Source organism: Neomonachus schauinslandi, chromosome 15, assembly GCF_002201575.2.
Source record: "Neomonachus schauinslandi chromosome 15, ASM220157v2, whole genome shotgun sequence".
NCBI lineage: Eukaryota > Metazoa > Chordata > Mammalia > Carnivora > Phocidae > Neomonachus > Neomonachus schauinslandi.
The window spans coordinates 48,779,621-48,794,883 of record NC_058417.1 but is presented as its reverse complement, the minus strand read 5'-3'; the positions used below and the strand labels follow the sequence as shown (position 1 = coordinate 48,794,883).

The window sequence follows — 15,263 nt, the reverse complement described above, 5'->3', positions numbered from 1 at the left end:
ATGCCCAGTAAAATGTATAAGCATAGGAAGGACAAATTACTAAAAACCAATGGCAAATATTACAGTACATAGTAAATTTATGCAGCTATTCACCTAATATCAGCAATAAAACAAGGACACCTACAGTGATTAATTATAGCACCCAGTGTCAGGGAGGTGGTGTAACATGCACACCCATTCATGTTCATAAGAGCATAGACTGTCACCATCGTTTTGAAAAATAATCTGTTAGTAACTGTTGAAAATGTGAATCCACATAAATTTTAACCTGCATTTACATTTCTCAGAATCTTTCCTAAAAGACTAAGAGTGTTGGGGTACCTGGGTGGCACAGTCAGTGAGGTGCTGGACTCTTGGTTTCAGCTCAGGTCATGACCTCAGGGTTGTGAGATGGAGCCCCATGTCCGGCTCTATGCTCAGTGTGGAGTCTGCTTGAGATTCTCTCTCCCTGTCTCTCGGCTCCTCCCACTTGTGCTCAGTCTCTCTCTTTCTCTCTAAAATAAAATAAATAAATCTTAAAAAAATAAAGATTAAGAGTGTCAATAGATAAGGATTTATGTATGCCATTATTTATAGGAGCAGAGAAATTGAAACAACACATTTTCTAAAGGCAAAATTGTTGAATTCTTGCATATCCACTCAAAGAAATAATGTGCAGCTGTGAAAATGAATAACTGGTATGTTTAAACCCTAACAGATGTCTATGACCTCCTGTGAAATGAAAAAAAAGAAAAAGGCTGAGCAATGTGTGATAAAGAGCCCCCTTGTCAGATTCTGAATTTCAGCAAGAACTCCAACTGATTTGCATGCACACTGAATTTGAGAAGCCCTGGTGTGTCTTAAAAATGTCATAGTCAATCAAATACAGAATTCTGATACAATCTTGTGTCGCAAAGAAAAAAAACATGGTGGCAGTACTGCCGTGTGAGGGGAAGGTTGAAAATAAGAACATTTACAAGATGAATTCCCACCCTCTTGGAAAACATACTAAAATTCAGATTTTTTACACTTTAGTGAAATTAGGATGCATTTTTTTTTTTTTTTTTTTAGATCACCATCTTCTCGATAGTTGCTACGGATCTAAATGAATATGGATTTCTAGGGTTATTTCTCTGCACCATATTAATACCACCTTTCACACTGATTGGTTCTCTATTCATTTTCTCTGAGGTAAGTAATTTCACACCTGTCCTCAGGTCATGAAGTGTGTGGCATTGGAGATACCCTAGGATATTGTAGAAATGTAGGTGGAGTCCTTATCTACAAAATTTGAAATCTCTGTCTTGGAAAGGTCATTTTCTTACCACAGGCAAGAGTCATGTTATTCAACAAGAAGCTCTGCTTTGGTTCATGAAGGTCAAGGGTGGTTCTGCAGTAGTGGAATTTTATAGTTCTCGTGATAACCCTCTCTCCTGGGACCAAATGACCCTACTGGGAGCCTAATGAGATGTACTTTTTCTGTTAATTTTGGACATATTGGGTTTAAGATTCCTAATAGGCACATAATGGGAAATGCCACGTAGCCAGTAGGATGTATGAGTCTGAAATCCAGCATGTGGTTACTTGAGATCCATCAGCATATAAATGATACCTAAGTGATGGCACTAGATAATATAACCTACAGAGTAAGTATAGTTCGAATAAAAAGTGGGCCAAAGATTTGGCCTTGACTCCAAAATTTAAAGATTGGTAAGAAGAGTCAGCCAGTCAGGTTGAGGAGGAGCCCATGAGGTAGGAGAAAAAGTGGGGAACTGTTGAGCGCCAGAATCTCTTCTCAGAAACTCTCCTTAAACACTTAAAGTATCCATATAGAAGGATATGAGCCAGATGGCAGTAAAGAATATTTCAGGAAGGAGAGAGTGATTCAACCATCAAACGAGAGGTCTAGAAAGTTGATGACTGAGAAGAGACCACTGGATTTGACTACATGAAAGTCATCGGTGGTATTAACCAGACAGAATTCAAGGAAAGGGTGAACAACAAACCTAACAAGAGCGAGCTTAGTAGATATTGTAATATGAGGAAGTAGTGCGATAAAGACACCTACTTCTAGTTTCACTGAAAAGAGTAACAGATGGGAAAGTAGATGGATGAGGAAACTACATTTTTGTTTAAGAAGGGAGATAACGTGCTTATAGGAGAGAAAATTTTGATGAAAAGAGAGACATGAACTACCTAAGAAGCCAACTTCTTGAACAGCTGAGAAAAAAAAAACATCATATAGCACCCAAGCAGAGAGGTTGCTTTCCATCAAAGCAAGAACATCTCATCTATTTATGAAGATCACAGCCAGAGGCAGGTAATTTAGTGGCTTTGATGGTAGTAAACGCATGATTCTCTTCTGAGTGATCCTCCTTTCTTAGGGAAAGAGATGAAGTTATCAACTTAAAGTGAGGTGAACAGGGGTGTTGGGATGTTGAGGATAGAGGAAAAGATGTAAACAATTATTTCAGAAAGTAGATCACCATAGAATTGACAGGGAGTATTAAAAGACCCCTTGCCCTACTTTGCAAGTGCAGTCAGCAAAGCTGATAGTTTCTCTTATCATAGTCTCCTTCCCAGATGCAGTTCAGGGCAGGTGGAGTTGGGTTCAATCAGGATTAATGTTTTCCCAGTTGAGTCTGACAAAGAAAAGGATAAAGGTACAATCAATGTGGCAATGAGCAGTGGTTCTGTATAAGGAGGGATTGTAGCAATGGACCATGGAGATTCTAAGCTGGGGAATGATGAAGTTAAGGAGATGAGGGGGTTTATGGACAGTGGAACAGTGGTGGGGTTGGTGGGTTGGAGGGTCACCAACTCCAAATTATGGAGTAAGGGTAGTAGAGCAAGGAAGCTGAAAAAATAAAACATAGTAGACAGGACAAAGATTAGGGTGCCTGAAGTTGATTTTGGATGTGGTACAGGGTTTGGAAGCGGGTGACAGAGGCACATAGGAGAACAAGATTATTTGAAATAATGTCAGTGTCCTGGAAAACCATTCAATGAGAAAAATATAATCATCTTTTCTAGATGATGGATGGCTGTGATAGAGATTTCCTATGTCAGCTTAACATTGCTCAGAAAAAAGTCCTGGGAAATACAGCTCAAGAAACAAAATTGGCTCTTTACTCTTTATTTACTAAGGGAGTTGGGGGATGTTTCAGAATGTATTGTGAATCTAATGAAAATCATGCACTTATGTGTTATGCATGTATATTCTGTATATTATGCATGTGTTATAAATCTAATGAAAACCATGCCAAATTCCAGGTGAAGAGTTTTGTCTTTGCATGAAGAGTTGTCATGATTATTCTTAAGAGTGGGTGGAGCAAGGGACAGAGCAATGTACTGGTTCCAGGGCTCTTAGGGAAGGAGCACAAATGTAGGGAGAAAGGCAGGTAAAAGTTAGGGAAGAGGGTTTGTCTTAAGACAGATCTTGCCCATGGCTTCAATGGTCCCCAGCACCACCCAGGATTCTCTTAGCACGGAGAATCATGCTGACTCACAGTGTTCTAAAAGCATCTGAGCCTGTAGGCCAGCACAGGAGAGGAGGTTACTGAGTGACTTTGGAAGCAAGGAAGACACATAGCACAGTCGGAAATCGACTTTTACCTGATGCACGAGAGAACGCTGGCAAAGTCATTAAAAGGACATTAATGTATCTTACATGAGATGAGATTTGAGAACAGATAAATGTTCATCTAAACCTACTTTTCCTCATCTTACAGATTTCTCCTGACTCCATGGATTATTTAGGAGCTTCAGAACATCAAGTTGTGTTTCTGGCACTGCTAATAGTAAGAATACATTTCCATTTAAATGTTCTTGCATGAGGGGGACACATTTGTTTGCTTAGCATTAAGTTAAAAAGTTTAACTTTGGCACTTAAAAATGCAGTATTTTAGGCATCTGAAGCAACACACACACACACACACACATACAGAGGCTTTAAAATTTGGACCGCTTTCTTTATAACAATCATCTGACATGGAGTGTGGAGCCCAAACTCTCAATGGCATGAATAGTCTGGGTACCAACTTACTACTATCTTGTCTATTGCAGCTTCTCTGAAGAACAGTGAAGCTAGCTCTGAGAGTTTCATTGGGTATTAAACTGATTGTCTTTCAAACTTGTCAAAATGTTATCAGATCTATCTTTGTACATATGATCAAACTCCTTAAATAAATTCCAATATTGAACTTGTTTTTATGGTGATTTCTAATATTGATTGTCTTTTTCTCCCCTTAGCCTTACCTTCATTTTTGCATTTTTGTTTTTGTTCTCCGGTGTCTGGAAGTGAACTTTAGGAAGAAATCAATGAGAAAAGATCCCGCGTTCAGGTTGAGAAAATTCAAATACAATTTCATGTTTTATTTAATATTCATTGTTTAAAAACATTTTAATATGCTTAAGTTAATTGAGTAAAAATAACTGCACAGGATTTTTTTTAGGAATTGTATAGTGTACAAAATTATTATAATTCACGATATTTTAATGAGCTTACAATCTAATGAGGGAAGCCACATCAGCACACGTGAGACGCTGAAAAATTAAGGAATTTCATTGACATACTAAAAGAAAGTTATATACGAAAGACAAAATCTTTAAAATAGTTGGTAAGTATAGATAAACAATTGGTAAGTGTAGCCAGTCCAGGAAGGTAGGGTAGTCTGAGCAAAAGAACAGAAGTTGATACAAATGCCACCTTCCTGTAGATTTGAGTGGACAGCTGGAAAGAACTTGAAAGTTTGTATTGGAAGATAATGGAAAATTAAATTAAAGCTGAATTTTAGAGGGTGTTGGAATGGAGAAGCGTAGGAAAGATTTTGCAAATTACATAATGGGAAATCAAGACAGGTGTGTTTTGGAAACCTCACCTAACTCACAAAATATGAATCAAGTTCAACTGTAAAGTAGGTGGTAGGGCAGGAGCGTGGCAAGAATCAGCAGACAGCAGCAATTTGTGATGGCATGAAGGAGGGAGAAGATGAGAATCAGCAGTAATCAGTGGTGGGGGTGATGAAGGAAATAACTAGATAGATAGCAGTCAGGAAGGAGTGATTCTAAAACATTCCTAAGAAGGGACAGTGCTCACATACTGGTGATTATGTGTCCTGGATTTCCTGGGATATGTCTCAAATTCCAAATGTTTCAATCCACAGTTCTCGCAAAGTCTTCAGAATTCCAAAATATCTGTGCCAAAAATACAGTTCCTAGATGCCTTTCTCACACAACTGTGCCCCAAAATCTTTTGCCAGAGAATGTGTCCTGTTTTATTATTATTATTATGTTTTTTAAAAGTCACAACCAACAAGGAAAAGTAAACCTAGGGAAAAAGCAAGAGTTGCATCACTTGACTCATCATGGCACCAGGTTGTTTGCAAGGCAGATGGCACAGAGCTGAAAAATGGGGGTTATGTTGTACCCACAGTGAACCCATTCACATAATTGAGAGCAGTCTACAGAAAGCTCATTTTTGCTACAAGTTTTTCAACTGGAAACCTGTTATTATCACACTGTTTTGATTTTAGAATTTCTCCAAGAAGCAGTGGCATTTTTCCAAACCCAGAAGAACCCGAAGGAGAGGATGAAGATATTCAGATAGAAAGAAGGAGAACCACAAATGCTGGGACTGTTGAAGACTTTGATGAGGTAGAACGACTAAAAACATGCATCAATATTTTGAAAAACACTTTGTGGTTCTTTCGTCCTTACACACATAGCTCATCACTTGACTTCACTGAATATGCAATGTCCACAGAGATAGAACAAGGGAAATACACACATACACACAGGCACAGACTTGTTAATTCATTTTTCAGGGTTGTATTTTGGGTAAGAAAAGCTACACATTACAAAACCTAAGTAAGACATTGTGAGTCTTATGAACTGAGTAAAGCTTACTGCAAGAGGAGAGAGCCCATCTGAGGTATATGTGTGTTTGTGTGCATGTGTGCATGTGTGTGTGTGAGTGTGTGTCTTAACAGTCCTATCGGTTTGGTGGATGTCTCTGTTCCTATTTTCTGAGAAAGAGAAGCACAGATCATGCGATACGGTGCAAATGTTATTTCCCTGCAGGAATATAGATTGGGAAATTTCACTTGAAAATGGCAGTTTCTGGGGGAAGGACTTGTCTGAGTCATGATTCTGTACAGGGAAAAATGTGGTTGGAAGGAATATGACGCACTCACTCATTTCAAGGTAAGAATAAAGCCCCATTGTTATTTACTTGTCTCTACAGAAACCCGTCATCATTGCTAGCTGTCTACGGAAGGAATATGCAGGCAAAAAGAGAAACTGCTTTGCTAAGAGGAAGAAAAAAGTGGCCATAAGAAATGTCTCTTTCTGTGTTAAAAAAGGTTGGAGACAGTAGTTTTAACTGTTGGCAGAGCTATCTTGACCTCCCAAGATGAGGTCTTTGGGAGGAAATAATAGTACCCGAATCTGGGGCCATCTATTGATAGGCATGAAAGGCAGCCCACTCATCCACAGGCACACACAGATCCGTCCTGCTTAAAAGCCTCAGTTATAATAACAGTGTTTTTTCTTTGCCTAAGAAGACAGTTCTGTCTGTTCTGTTGAAACAGGCAAACAAACAAAAAAAGAACACCAAAAAAAAAAAAAAAAAAAGAAAAGAAAAGAAAAAAAGGAGGCAGTTAAGAAGGATGTTACAGCTTTCAAAGTACCATTCATTTCACAACAGGGAATATACGCAAGAGGGAACTCACTGGGACACAGCAGTGCAGTCTCCATTCTAACAAAGAGCACATTTTGTGAAAGTGTCTGTTAAATGCAACAGACTTTGGGACCAAAATTTGTTTCTGTTCCAGCTCAGCATCTCAGTGGCTGTATGACCATGGGCATGAGCAAGCTATACATCCTCCTTACCCCTCAGTTTCTTTGCCTATAAATTGAAGCCAGTAACAATGCTTAGGGATGTGTGTGTGTGTGTAGAACAGATGAATTAATGCATTCGTGCACTCGACACAGAGCCTGACACATAGTGAGCCCTCCAATAGTATTTGCTTTTAGATTTATTGTAATTATTTGAAGTTCTAAGCATACCTATTTCTTTCAGGTGAAGTTATAGGGCTCTTAGGACACAATGGAGCTGGTAAAAGTACAACTATTAAGATGATAATTGGAGATACAAATCCAACCGCAGGGCAGGTAAGTAAACCACACAGAAATATGGTCATTAATGCTGCCTTGAACAAGCATTAACCCGTGAACATTGATGACAGTCTTAAAAATACGTAAATGATCCTTTCTTATGAATCCATTGAGTTATGCATGGAATGAAGAGGATTAATTAAAAACTTCTCTCCTTAATTCCAAAAATAGTGAGCTGCCAAAAAGGGCTCCATGTTATCTACACCATATGTTTTATTGAATGAAAAGTAGTGATATTAAAAGGAAGTGTTTTGGTAAAAGTAAAGCTGAACATTAGCTTTATTCAGGTCAGAGATCTTTGGGTTTTTTATTTTTTATTTTTTGTTGACTTATGTATCCTAAGAATTTGTTGAATTGAATTGCCAAGATCCAGGATTTATTCAGAAAAGAGAGGTCATAGATTAGAGAAAAAAAATAAGGATTGTCTAAATTCCCAATCAAAAGCTAGAATGGTATGTGAATGTCACTTGGCAGTACGTCTAGGCCAAGTTGGATAACATGATGGCCGGAGATCCACAGGGACCACAACACTGAGGAGGACCTGCTGCTGACATTTGACAGAAGGTTGAGGGCAGAGGGAGTGGGACCATGAAGAGAGGTTGTGTAGGCGTGTGGATTGCAACATAAGTTTCCGAATTGTCTTTCCATTTCTCCTCTTGCCTCACACAGCAGCCAGAACAGTCCTTAAAAGATGCAGATGAGATCATGTCACTATCCTGCTTATCATCCTTCACTTAGAATTGATCCAAAATCGGTGTTATGCACAAACAATGAATCATGGAACACCACATCTAAAACTAATGATGTAATAATGTATGGTGATTAATATAACAACAAAAAATTAAAAAAAAAATTGATCCAAAATCTTTAGCATGGCCAAAAAAGGCCCTGTAAGATCTGGGCTCTGCTCACCCCTTGCTCACATTGGCCTTTGGTCATCGTCCCTCTGTAGGACCTTTGGGTTTATTTTTCCATTGGCTAGAGTGCTCCTCCTTCGGTTTTGTACTTGGTTACCTCCTTCTCATCACTTTAAAATTTACCTCCGCAAAAGGATTTGCCCTGACTACACTCATGGCTACACTGGATCTTCCCTTTTTATTCTTTATCACGTTTATTGCCTTGAAAGCATTAAGCAGGGGCTATAATTCATCCCCATATGCGTCTACTTGTTTTTATTTTCCATTTCTCTGTCTAGATCGAAAGCTCTGTGAGCCCACATTAACTAGTTCTCTCCTCCTTTGTATTGGGGAAAGACAACATAGAGTTGGGGTTAAGGGCTTGGATTCTGAAGGCAGAGTCCAGCTTTAACTCCCAGGTTTACCTTGTGTGACCTTCTGCAAGTTACTAAATCTATGCACATGTTACTTTTCTCCTATGTGAAACAGGGATGATAAAACTAATACCTGAGTCATATAGGATTTTTCCAAGGATAAAGTAATTCAAAACACATAAAACGCTTAGATTCTAGCACATAGTAAGCACTGGTACACATGACCTGTTAATATTGTCATATAGCACAGTGATTGGCTCATAAAAATAATAAATGCTATTTATTAGTATTTACTGGTTCCTTTGTGCCAGACTAGTGCCAGGACTCTTCATTTATTATCTTAGTTCAGGATTTCTTAAGTTTGGCACTGGTAACATTTTGGTCTAGGTTTGTGTGTGTGTGTGTGTGTGAGGGACTGTCCTGTGCATCATCCCTGGTCTCTATCCACTCAATATCAGCAGCACCCAAGTATGACAACCAAAAACATCTCCAGGCATTACCAAATGTTCTCTGGAAGGAAGATTGCCCCTGATTGAGAACCACTGCCATTTTTAATGCTCACAATAAACTTGCGCAACAGATCCTATAATTATAGCTAGTTTAACATTGGGGACATAGAATCCTCAACAAGTATCTACTCCTTTGAATGTTTGGATCAGTGAAGGAAGTCAAACAATGAACAACCAAGTAAGCCACCCTGAATCCAACCAAGGTAATGGACTTGGAAATAAAGTCTATAGAGAGATATGACAATGTGGAATATGTTCCTTTTGATTTATTGAGTTTTTGCCATCTTTCGCCTACAGCTAAGTGATCACTTATTTACATTTGCACTCTTGGCAGCTGTGTGTGTATGAGGAGGACATCACTGAATTATGCACTCATGTGCCCATATGCGTGTATACACAATTTTGGACTGAATGTGGGAATGAACTTTTTGTGCAGGTGATTTTGAAAGGGAGCAGTGAGGGCGACTCCCTCGGGTTCCTGGGATACTGTCCTCAGGAGAACGTGCTCTGGCCCAACCTGTCAGTGAGGGAACATCTAGAGGTGTTCGCCGCCATCAAAGGGCTGAAGAAAGGGGACGCCACAGTCACCATCACACGGTACGTGGGGGGAGACACACTGGTTCTCTACTGGGGGGATGTGATAGGAAAGATGTTCCCACAGAATTAAGGAAGGGAGATTCTAACCAATGACTCCACACCTGTGGGAGAAGACGTAGTTATCAAGAAGCCAGTGGAGTGTTGTATTAAGCCTGGAGAGAAAAATATTATTGATTATTCCTTAATATGGAAAGATGTCATTGAAAAATATGAATTTGACCACTATAAAAGGCTCATAAAGTATCCTAGGTAGTTTCAATTTTATGATCATTCTGAATACTCTTTTTAAAAATGTCTCTTATATAGTGTTTGTTCTGATTTACCCATTCCCCACACATTCCTCATAGTGTGGGGGTAATGTGGATTGACTCACTCTGCTTCCTCCAGGTTGGTGGATGCGCTCAAGCTGCAGGACCAGCTGAAGCTGCCCGTGAAGGCCTTATCCGAGGGAATAAAGAGGAAGGTAGGAACAGGGCTCGGTGTTACTCTGCACACCCCATAGGTCAGTGCCAGATATGCTGTTCCTCTCGTTCCAGGTGTGCTTCGCGCTGAGCATCCTGGGAAACCCATTGGTGGTGCTTCTGGATGAGCCATCCACGGGCATGGACCCCGAGGGGCAGCAGCAAATGTGGTGAGGAGATGTCATGAGTAATCCTAAGTGAACTGATTAGTCCTATAACAACTAGTCTTCAAAATCATTGTTTATAAGGCAAAAGACAACCCATTATCAGGAAATGCAATATTAAGGGCGAAAAATCTGATGCCCTATCACAGCCAGTTTTTATTAAGGAGAAAAAGATAATTCTAACACCCTAATACTCTTAAGAATCTTGTTTTCATGGTAGATCTTCGGAGTATGCATGGCCCATTTTTATACTCAACCACATCAGTCTATTATTCAGTTTCAATTTCTACAGCATCACCTGATACACAGTTCTTGTGAGGAAAAAAAAAATCCCAAGTTCTTAGGACAATTCTGAAATCTGCTGTTTTGTATTTTAGGGTTTATATCATTATTATCATGCTTTTAAATAAGTGCTCCTCATTTTCTGTCTTTCTTCCCACTGCCCTCTCATACATATCCTTGGAATTCAGCATTTTTCTTTTCTTTTTTTTAAAGATTTTATTTATTTATTCATGAGAGACAGAGAGAGAGACAGAGGCAGAGGGAGAATCAGGCTCCCCACGGAGCAGGGAGCCCGATGCAGGACTCGATTCCAGGACCCTGGGATCATGACCTGAGCCGAAGGCAGATGCTTAACGACTGAGCCACCCAGGCGTCCCTCAGCATTTTTCTAAATAACCTTTTACCCAGTATCATCTTCTACCTTCAGCACCAGCCATGTTCTGAATTATATTACCCCACCCGATAGTTTGGGTATTTACATGAATGCTGTCCCTCCAAAACTCCTTTTTTTGTCTAAACTGAATTCACTAATTATTTCATGTGTGCTGGTAAAACATGTTTAAAAGATGAGAAGACATCTTACGTTGAGCATTGCCACCAGCTAACATTGCCCCTAACCTCCCTTTAGGCAGGCGATCCGGGCCACCTTTAGGAACACGGCGAGGGGCGCCCTCCTGACCACTCATTACATGGCAGAGGCAGAGGCCGTGTGTGACCGCGTGGCCATCATGGTGTCCGGAAGGCTGAGGTGGGTGCCCATCCAAACCCACCCTTGGCTCCCAGTGGGCCTTGAGCAAAGGACATTTCCCTGCACAGGGTTATCACTGTCAGGGGCTGGAGTGGCCTGGCCCTGGACTCCAGAGGCTGAAAGTCACTGGCAATCGATTTATCTTCTCCTTCTCTTCCTTGACTTCATCCTCCTCCTACCTCCAGATGTATCGGTTCCATACAACACCTGAAAAGCAAATTTGGTAAAGAGTATCTGCTAGAGATGAAGGTGAAGACCCCTGCCCAGGTGGAGCCCCTCCACTGTGAAATTCTGAGACTTTTCCCCCAGGCTGCTCGGCAGGAAAGGTAAACACAGGGGTTGGCTTGTTTCATCTTTTTTGTTTTTCTATTACGGCAAAGAGAAATAAAATCTTTACTTGATCATTCTTCTTTTTTTTTTTCAACTCTATGGTAATTGTGACTTAATTAATTAGAGGTTAATCTCTAATTAATTAACTGTGATTTTATTTATTGATTAATTATTAGAGAAAGGCCCAATTCCAAGGGAATTTCCTTTTCACAGGAGGGATATAAGAGAGCAAAGTACTGATTGGGAAGCTGATTGTTGTAAGGGAATTCACATTCCTGGTGGCTCTATCATGTGCCAGGTCCTAATGTGTGCATGGACCTTGGTCATCTGGATCCTTTCTAGAGGGTAAAACCATGCCCATTAAATGCGACCACTTGTCTGAAGCTGGGACCTGGTGCCAGGCATCAGTCAAAGCTCAGTGAGTGGTGGCTCTTAGCATTTTTATTATTATCGGTAATGGCACTTGAGGTCGTTTTGATCAGCCAAATCCTAGTGGTGGAGCCAGGAGGTGAACTTAGTTCTTTGTACTTAAATGCTATTCTCTTCTCACTAAGGAAGAAGGATGATAAGTCATCCTGCCTCTCACCATCTCGGGGTGCAAGTGCTGCTGGTCTCCTCTGTCTCCCATTCCTCCCAAGAGTAAAAGGGAGCCATACTGTGAGAGCCCCCTCCTGCTTCTGCTTGAATAAAGTGACTTCTTGTTGATTAAAGAACATTCCCGCTATCACTGTATCCATGGCTCTGCAGACACGTACATTGAGACAAATTGTTGGTGATGTTGTTGCTGCTTTTTAGACATGCATCCATTAATGGTTGTCTTCTTGAAACATGGAGCTCAGCCTCCCTCTCCATTCCTGGCAGGTACTCCTCCCTGATGGTCTATAAGTTGCCTGTTGAGGATGTGCACCCCTTATCGCAAGCTTTCTTCAAATTAGAGATAGGTAAGAGTGACTGTTTGGAGATAGGACTCCAGGAAACAGAGAAATTCAAATCTTGCATAAAACCAGTATAAGAAGTATTAAGACTTTTAATGATGGTTCTCAACCAGGAGTGATTCAGTAATGTCTGTGGATACCTTTGGTTGTCACAACTGGGGCTGGAGTTGGGGGGTGCGACTGGTATAGGTCAAGGCCAGGGATGATGTTAAATATCCTACAATGCACACAGGTCCACTCCCTCCCACAGCAAAGAAGGATCAGACCAAAATGTCATCAGTGCCAAGGTTGAGAAGTCCTGTCCTAATTGAATAAGACTCTAGAGGGAAGAGATCATTGGCATTTAGGGCTGGAGTATCCACAAAGACATCCTTAGAGTACAGTGAGCCTTTTCTTCAGAGCCTTCTAATGTTTCTGCTTTTAAACATGTTCCCTCCCACCTCAGATTCCTTCTGCTGTGTTTCATTTGCTAAAACTAAAGTTCTGCTTTGGGGGGGGGGAACCTAACTTTTTATCACAGTTTTCCACCCCACTGTGTCATGGAAATGTAAGTTAGCAATTTTTTTCCCTCCAAATGTTAGGTGAGACACAGTTACCTTCTCAGCTGCAATACATTTATTGAATGATGTAGACCCCGTCGTGTGTGAGCACAACCCATGTCCTGTGACTATTCCTGTGTCCTGCTACATAGACTCACTCCCCCATAGCATCAGATTGCTTTGGGGTGTTGCAAACTGCACAGAACTCCAGCCTTGCATGCCCACTCCAGGTCAGAGTTGCTTAGTTGCTTAATATTTGGAGACTTGAAGCTAGGGAGGTGGGAGGGTTGGTTTTATCTCCCTTCTTATCTTATTCCTCCTCTGCTCATCGATCTTTTTGAGCCTCTCTGGTGTGGAGTGTAAGGAGAGGGAAGAAAAGATATGACAGCAAAGCTTGATTTGCTCATTAGAGCCGGACTACGGCATGAGGGCCTCCTGTGCAGAGAGGAGTTCCTTGAAGACTCCCTCTCCCTCCCATCTGTAACCTCTGACTAAAGCTTCTACTCTGGGGTGGGTGATGCCTTCTCCTCTTGGTCTCTTGGTCTCTTGCAGCCTCTGGGCCACTTCTTGGAATTCCCTTCCCTTTCCAAGAGATCTCTTGGAGGACCTCCATTGGATGCAGCATCTTGGCCTCTCCAAACTCTGCAAGTACAGGGCCATCACTGTCCACAATTTTTTACATGTTCCCAGACTTGAGGCAAGGACCCAATCCCATGTCCCCAGATTACAGGTCAATCCCACCAGATCCTCTGTCCATGGAGGGGAGAAAGGAAATGCCACAGCAATCTGGACAACTGCCCACAAGAAACCTTTGCTTTCTAGTCTTACCTCTCGGTTCATTATTTTCTTCCTTTTATGTATCTGCACATTTGGGGGTCTTAATCACAGTCCACATTGATAACAGATGGTCAACTCAAAATTAGGATAATTTGACAAAGTTTGGTTTAGGCAGGGACCATTTGCCAAGGGGCAAGGCACAGTGCAATGACCCAAGGCTAGACTTAGCAGAAGTGTTGCCATTCTCAGGTCCAAAGGGACTAAGAGAGGAAGCAATGGCTGGAACCCGGGAGTAGAATCATGTAGAATTTGTGACCTCGTGAGAAGCAGTGACTTTTAATCAAGGGACAAAGTTGATTATCAGGGAGGGAGGGAAGGAATAAAGGCCTTGACCTCCCCTCTCCTCTGTCCCTCCTCATGAGCTACCACTGGTGGAAACCACCAGAAAAAGCCTCTTAAGTCAGCCGGTAGAGCAAAGAGCAGAGTAGAGAGAGTGAAGGCAAATGTTGAGGGGCACATGGTAGTGTTCTAGCACAGGGGGGAACTGTCTCTCCACTCATCCGGCATAGGTGGTCTGGGACCTTGCACGTTGTTTTCCAGTCTGGTATGCCCCGGCCCAAACTCTAAGACAATGGGAGAGTATTTCCATCCTGTTACAAGACCACAGGGTGAATTTGCCTTTCCATATTTAGCATATGTGCTGCCCAAGCGAGCACCTGTCTTTCCATATTTAGTCCGAGAATATTTATTACCTTATCCTTCATGTTTAAAATCTGTATGTATGTAGATTTTGTGCATAACTTGGTAAAACTCTCCAAATAAAAAAATAGATGAACTCTTAACGTCCGTCCGTCCTTCTGCAGTTAAACAGAGCTTCGACCTGGAGGAGTACAGCCTCTCCCAGTCCACCCTGGAGCAGGTGGGTCAGTGTGCGTGACTTGGTTCATTCATGCACTATAAATGTACAACGTGAGTGGACGCTTTGCACTCACTTGGAGCTACGGAGGCAGCGTGGCCTCTCTCCCTCTTTATTTCTTGTCCGTCTCAGGTTTTCCTGGAGCTCTCCAAGGAACAGGAGCTGGATGACTTTGAGGAAGAACTTGACCCTTCAGTGAAGAGGAAACTCCTCCCACAGGAAGACCCTTAAAGCCCAAATACCCTATGTTTGTTTTTAGTCTTATGCCTCTTTTTAAAGATAATATTTTATGTCATTAATATATCTTATCTCAGATATGATACAAAATGCTTTTGAAACTCATGTCCCCATTTTTCTCAATAACATGATGGATAGTAGGACTAAGGAGAAAAGGCAGTGAGAACCATCTCAAAACCGGACCATGGGGCCTCTGTACTCGCAACTAAATCCCACATGTCATACGGAGGTAAATCGAAAATGCCTTTGTTGTAGAATGTTTGGATCTCTCAAGATGACACAGAGATTGCTTTATTTTCTTTGTTTCAACATCAAAATTTTGAATATTTTCTTATCCTTTTGG

General features: G+C 41.1%; 1 protein-coding gene across 1 annotated transcript in view; it reads left to right on the top strand.

The window, feature by feature from the left end:
- The window catches only part of ABCA9 (ATP binding cassette subfamily A member 9), a 58,376-nt gene extending 43,413 nt beyond the window's left edge, over nt 1-14,963 (top strand). The window contains exons 27-40 of the mRNA XM_044921847.1: nt 1,051-1,170; nt 3,711-3,779; nt 4,231-4,322; nt 5,529-5,634; nt 6,224-6,341; nt 7,061-7,152; nt 9,371-9,531; nt 9,919-9,994; nt 10,068-10,162; nt 11,067-11,186; nt 11,372-11,512; nt 12,378-12,457; nt 14,631-14,686; nt 14,816-14,963. Coding sequence (XP_044777782.1) covers nt 1,051-1,170; nt 3,711-3,779; nt 4,231-4,322; nt 5,529-5,634; nt 6,224-6,341; nt 7,061-7,152; nt 9,371-9,531; nt 9,919-9,994; nt 10,068-10,162; nt 11,067-11,186; nt 11,372-11,512; nt 12,378-12,457; nt 14,631-14,686; nt 14,816-14,914 — 1,425 coding nt within the window. The 3' untranslated portion in view covers nt 14,915-14,963. The remainder of the gene's footprint in view (nt 1-1,050; nt 1,171-3,710; nt 3,780-4,230; nt 4,323-5,528; nt 5,635-6,223; nt 6,342-7,060; nt 7,153-9,370; nt 9,532-9,918; nt 9,995-10,067; nt 10,163-11,066; nt 11,187-11,371; nt 11,513-12,377; nt 12,458-14,630; nt 14,687-14,815) is intronic.
- Nucleotides 14,964-15,263: the final 300 nt, after the last annotated feature.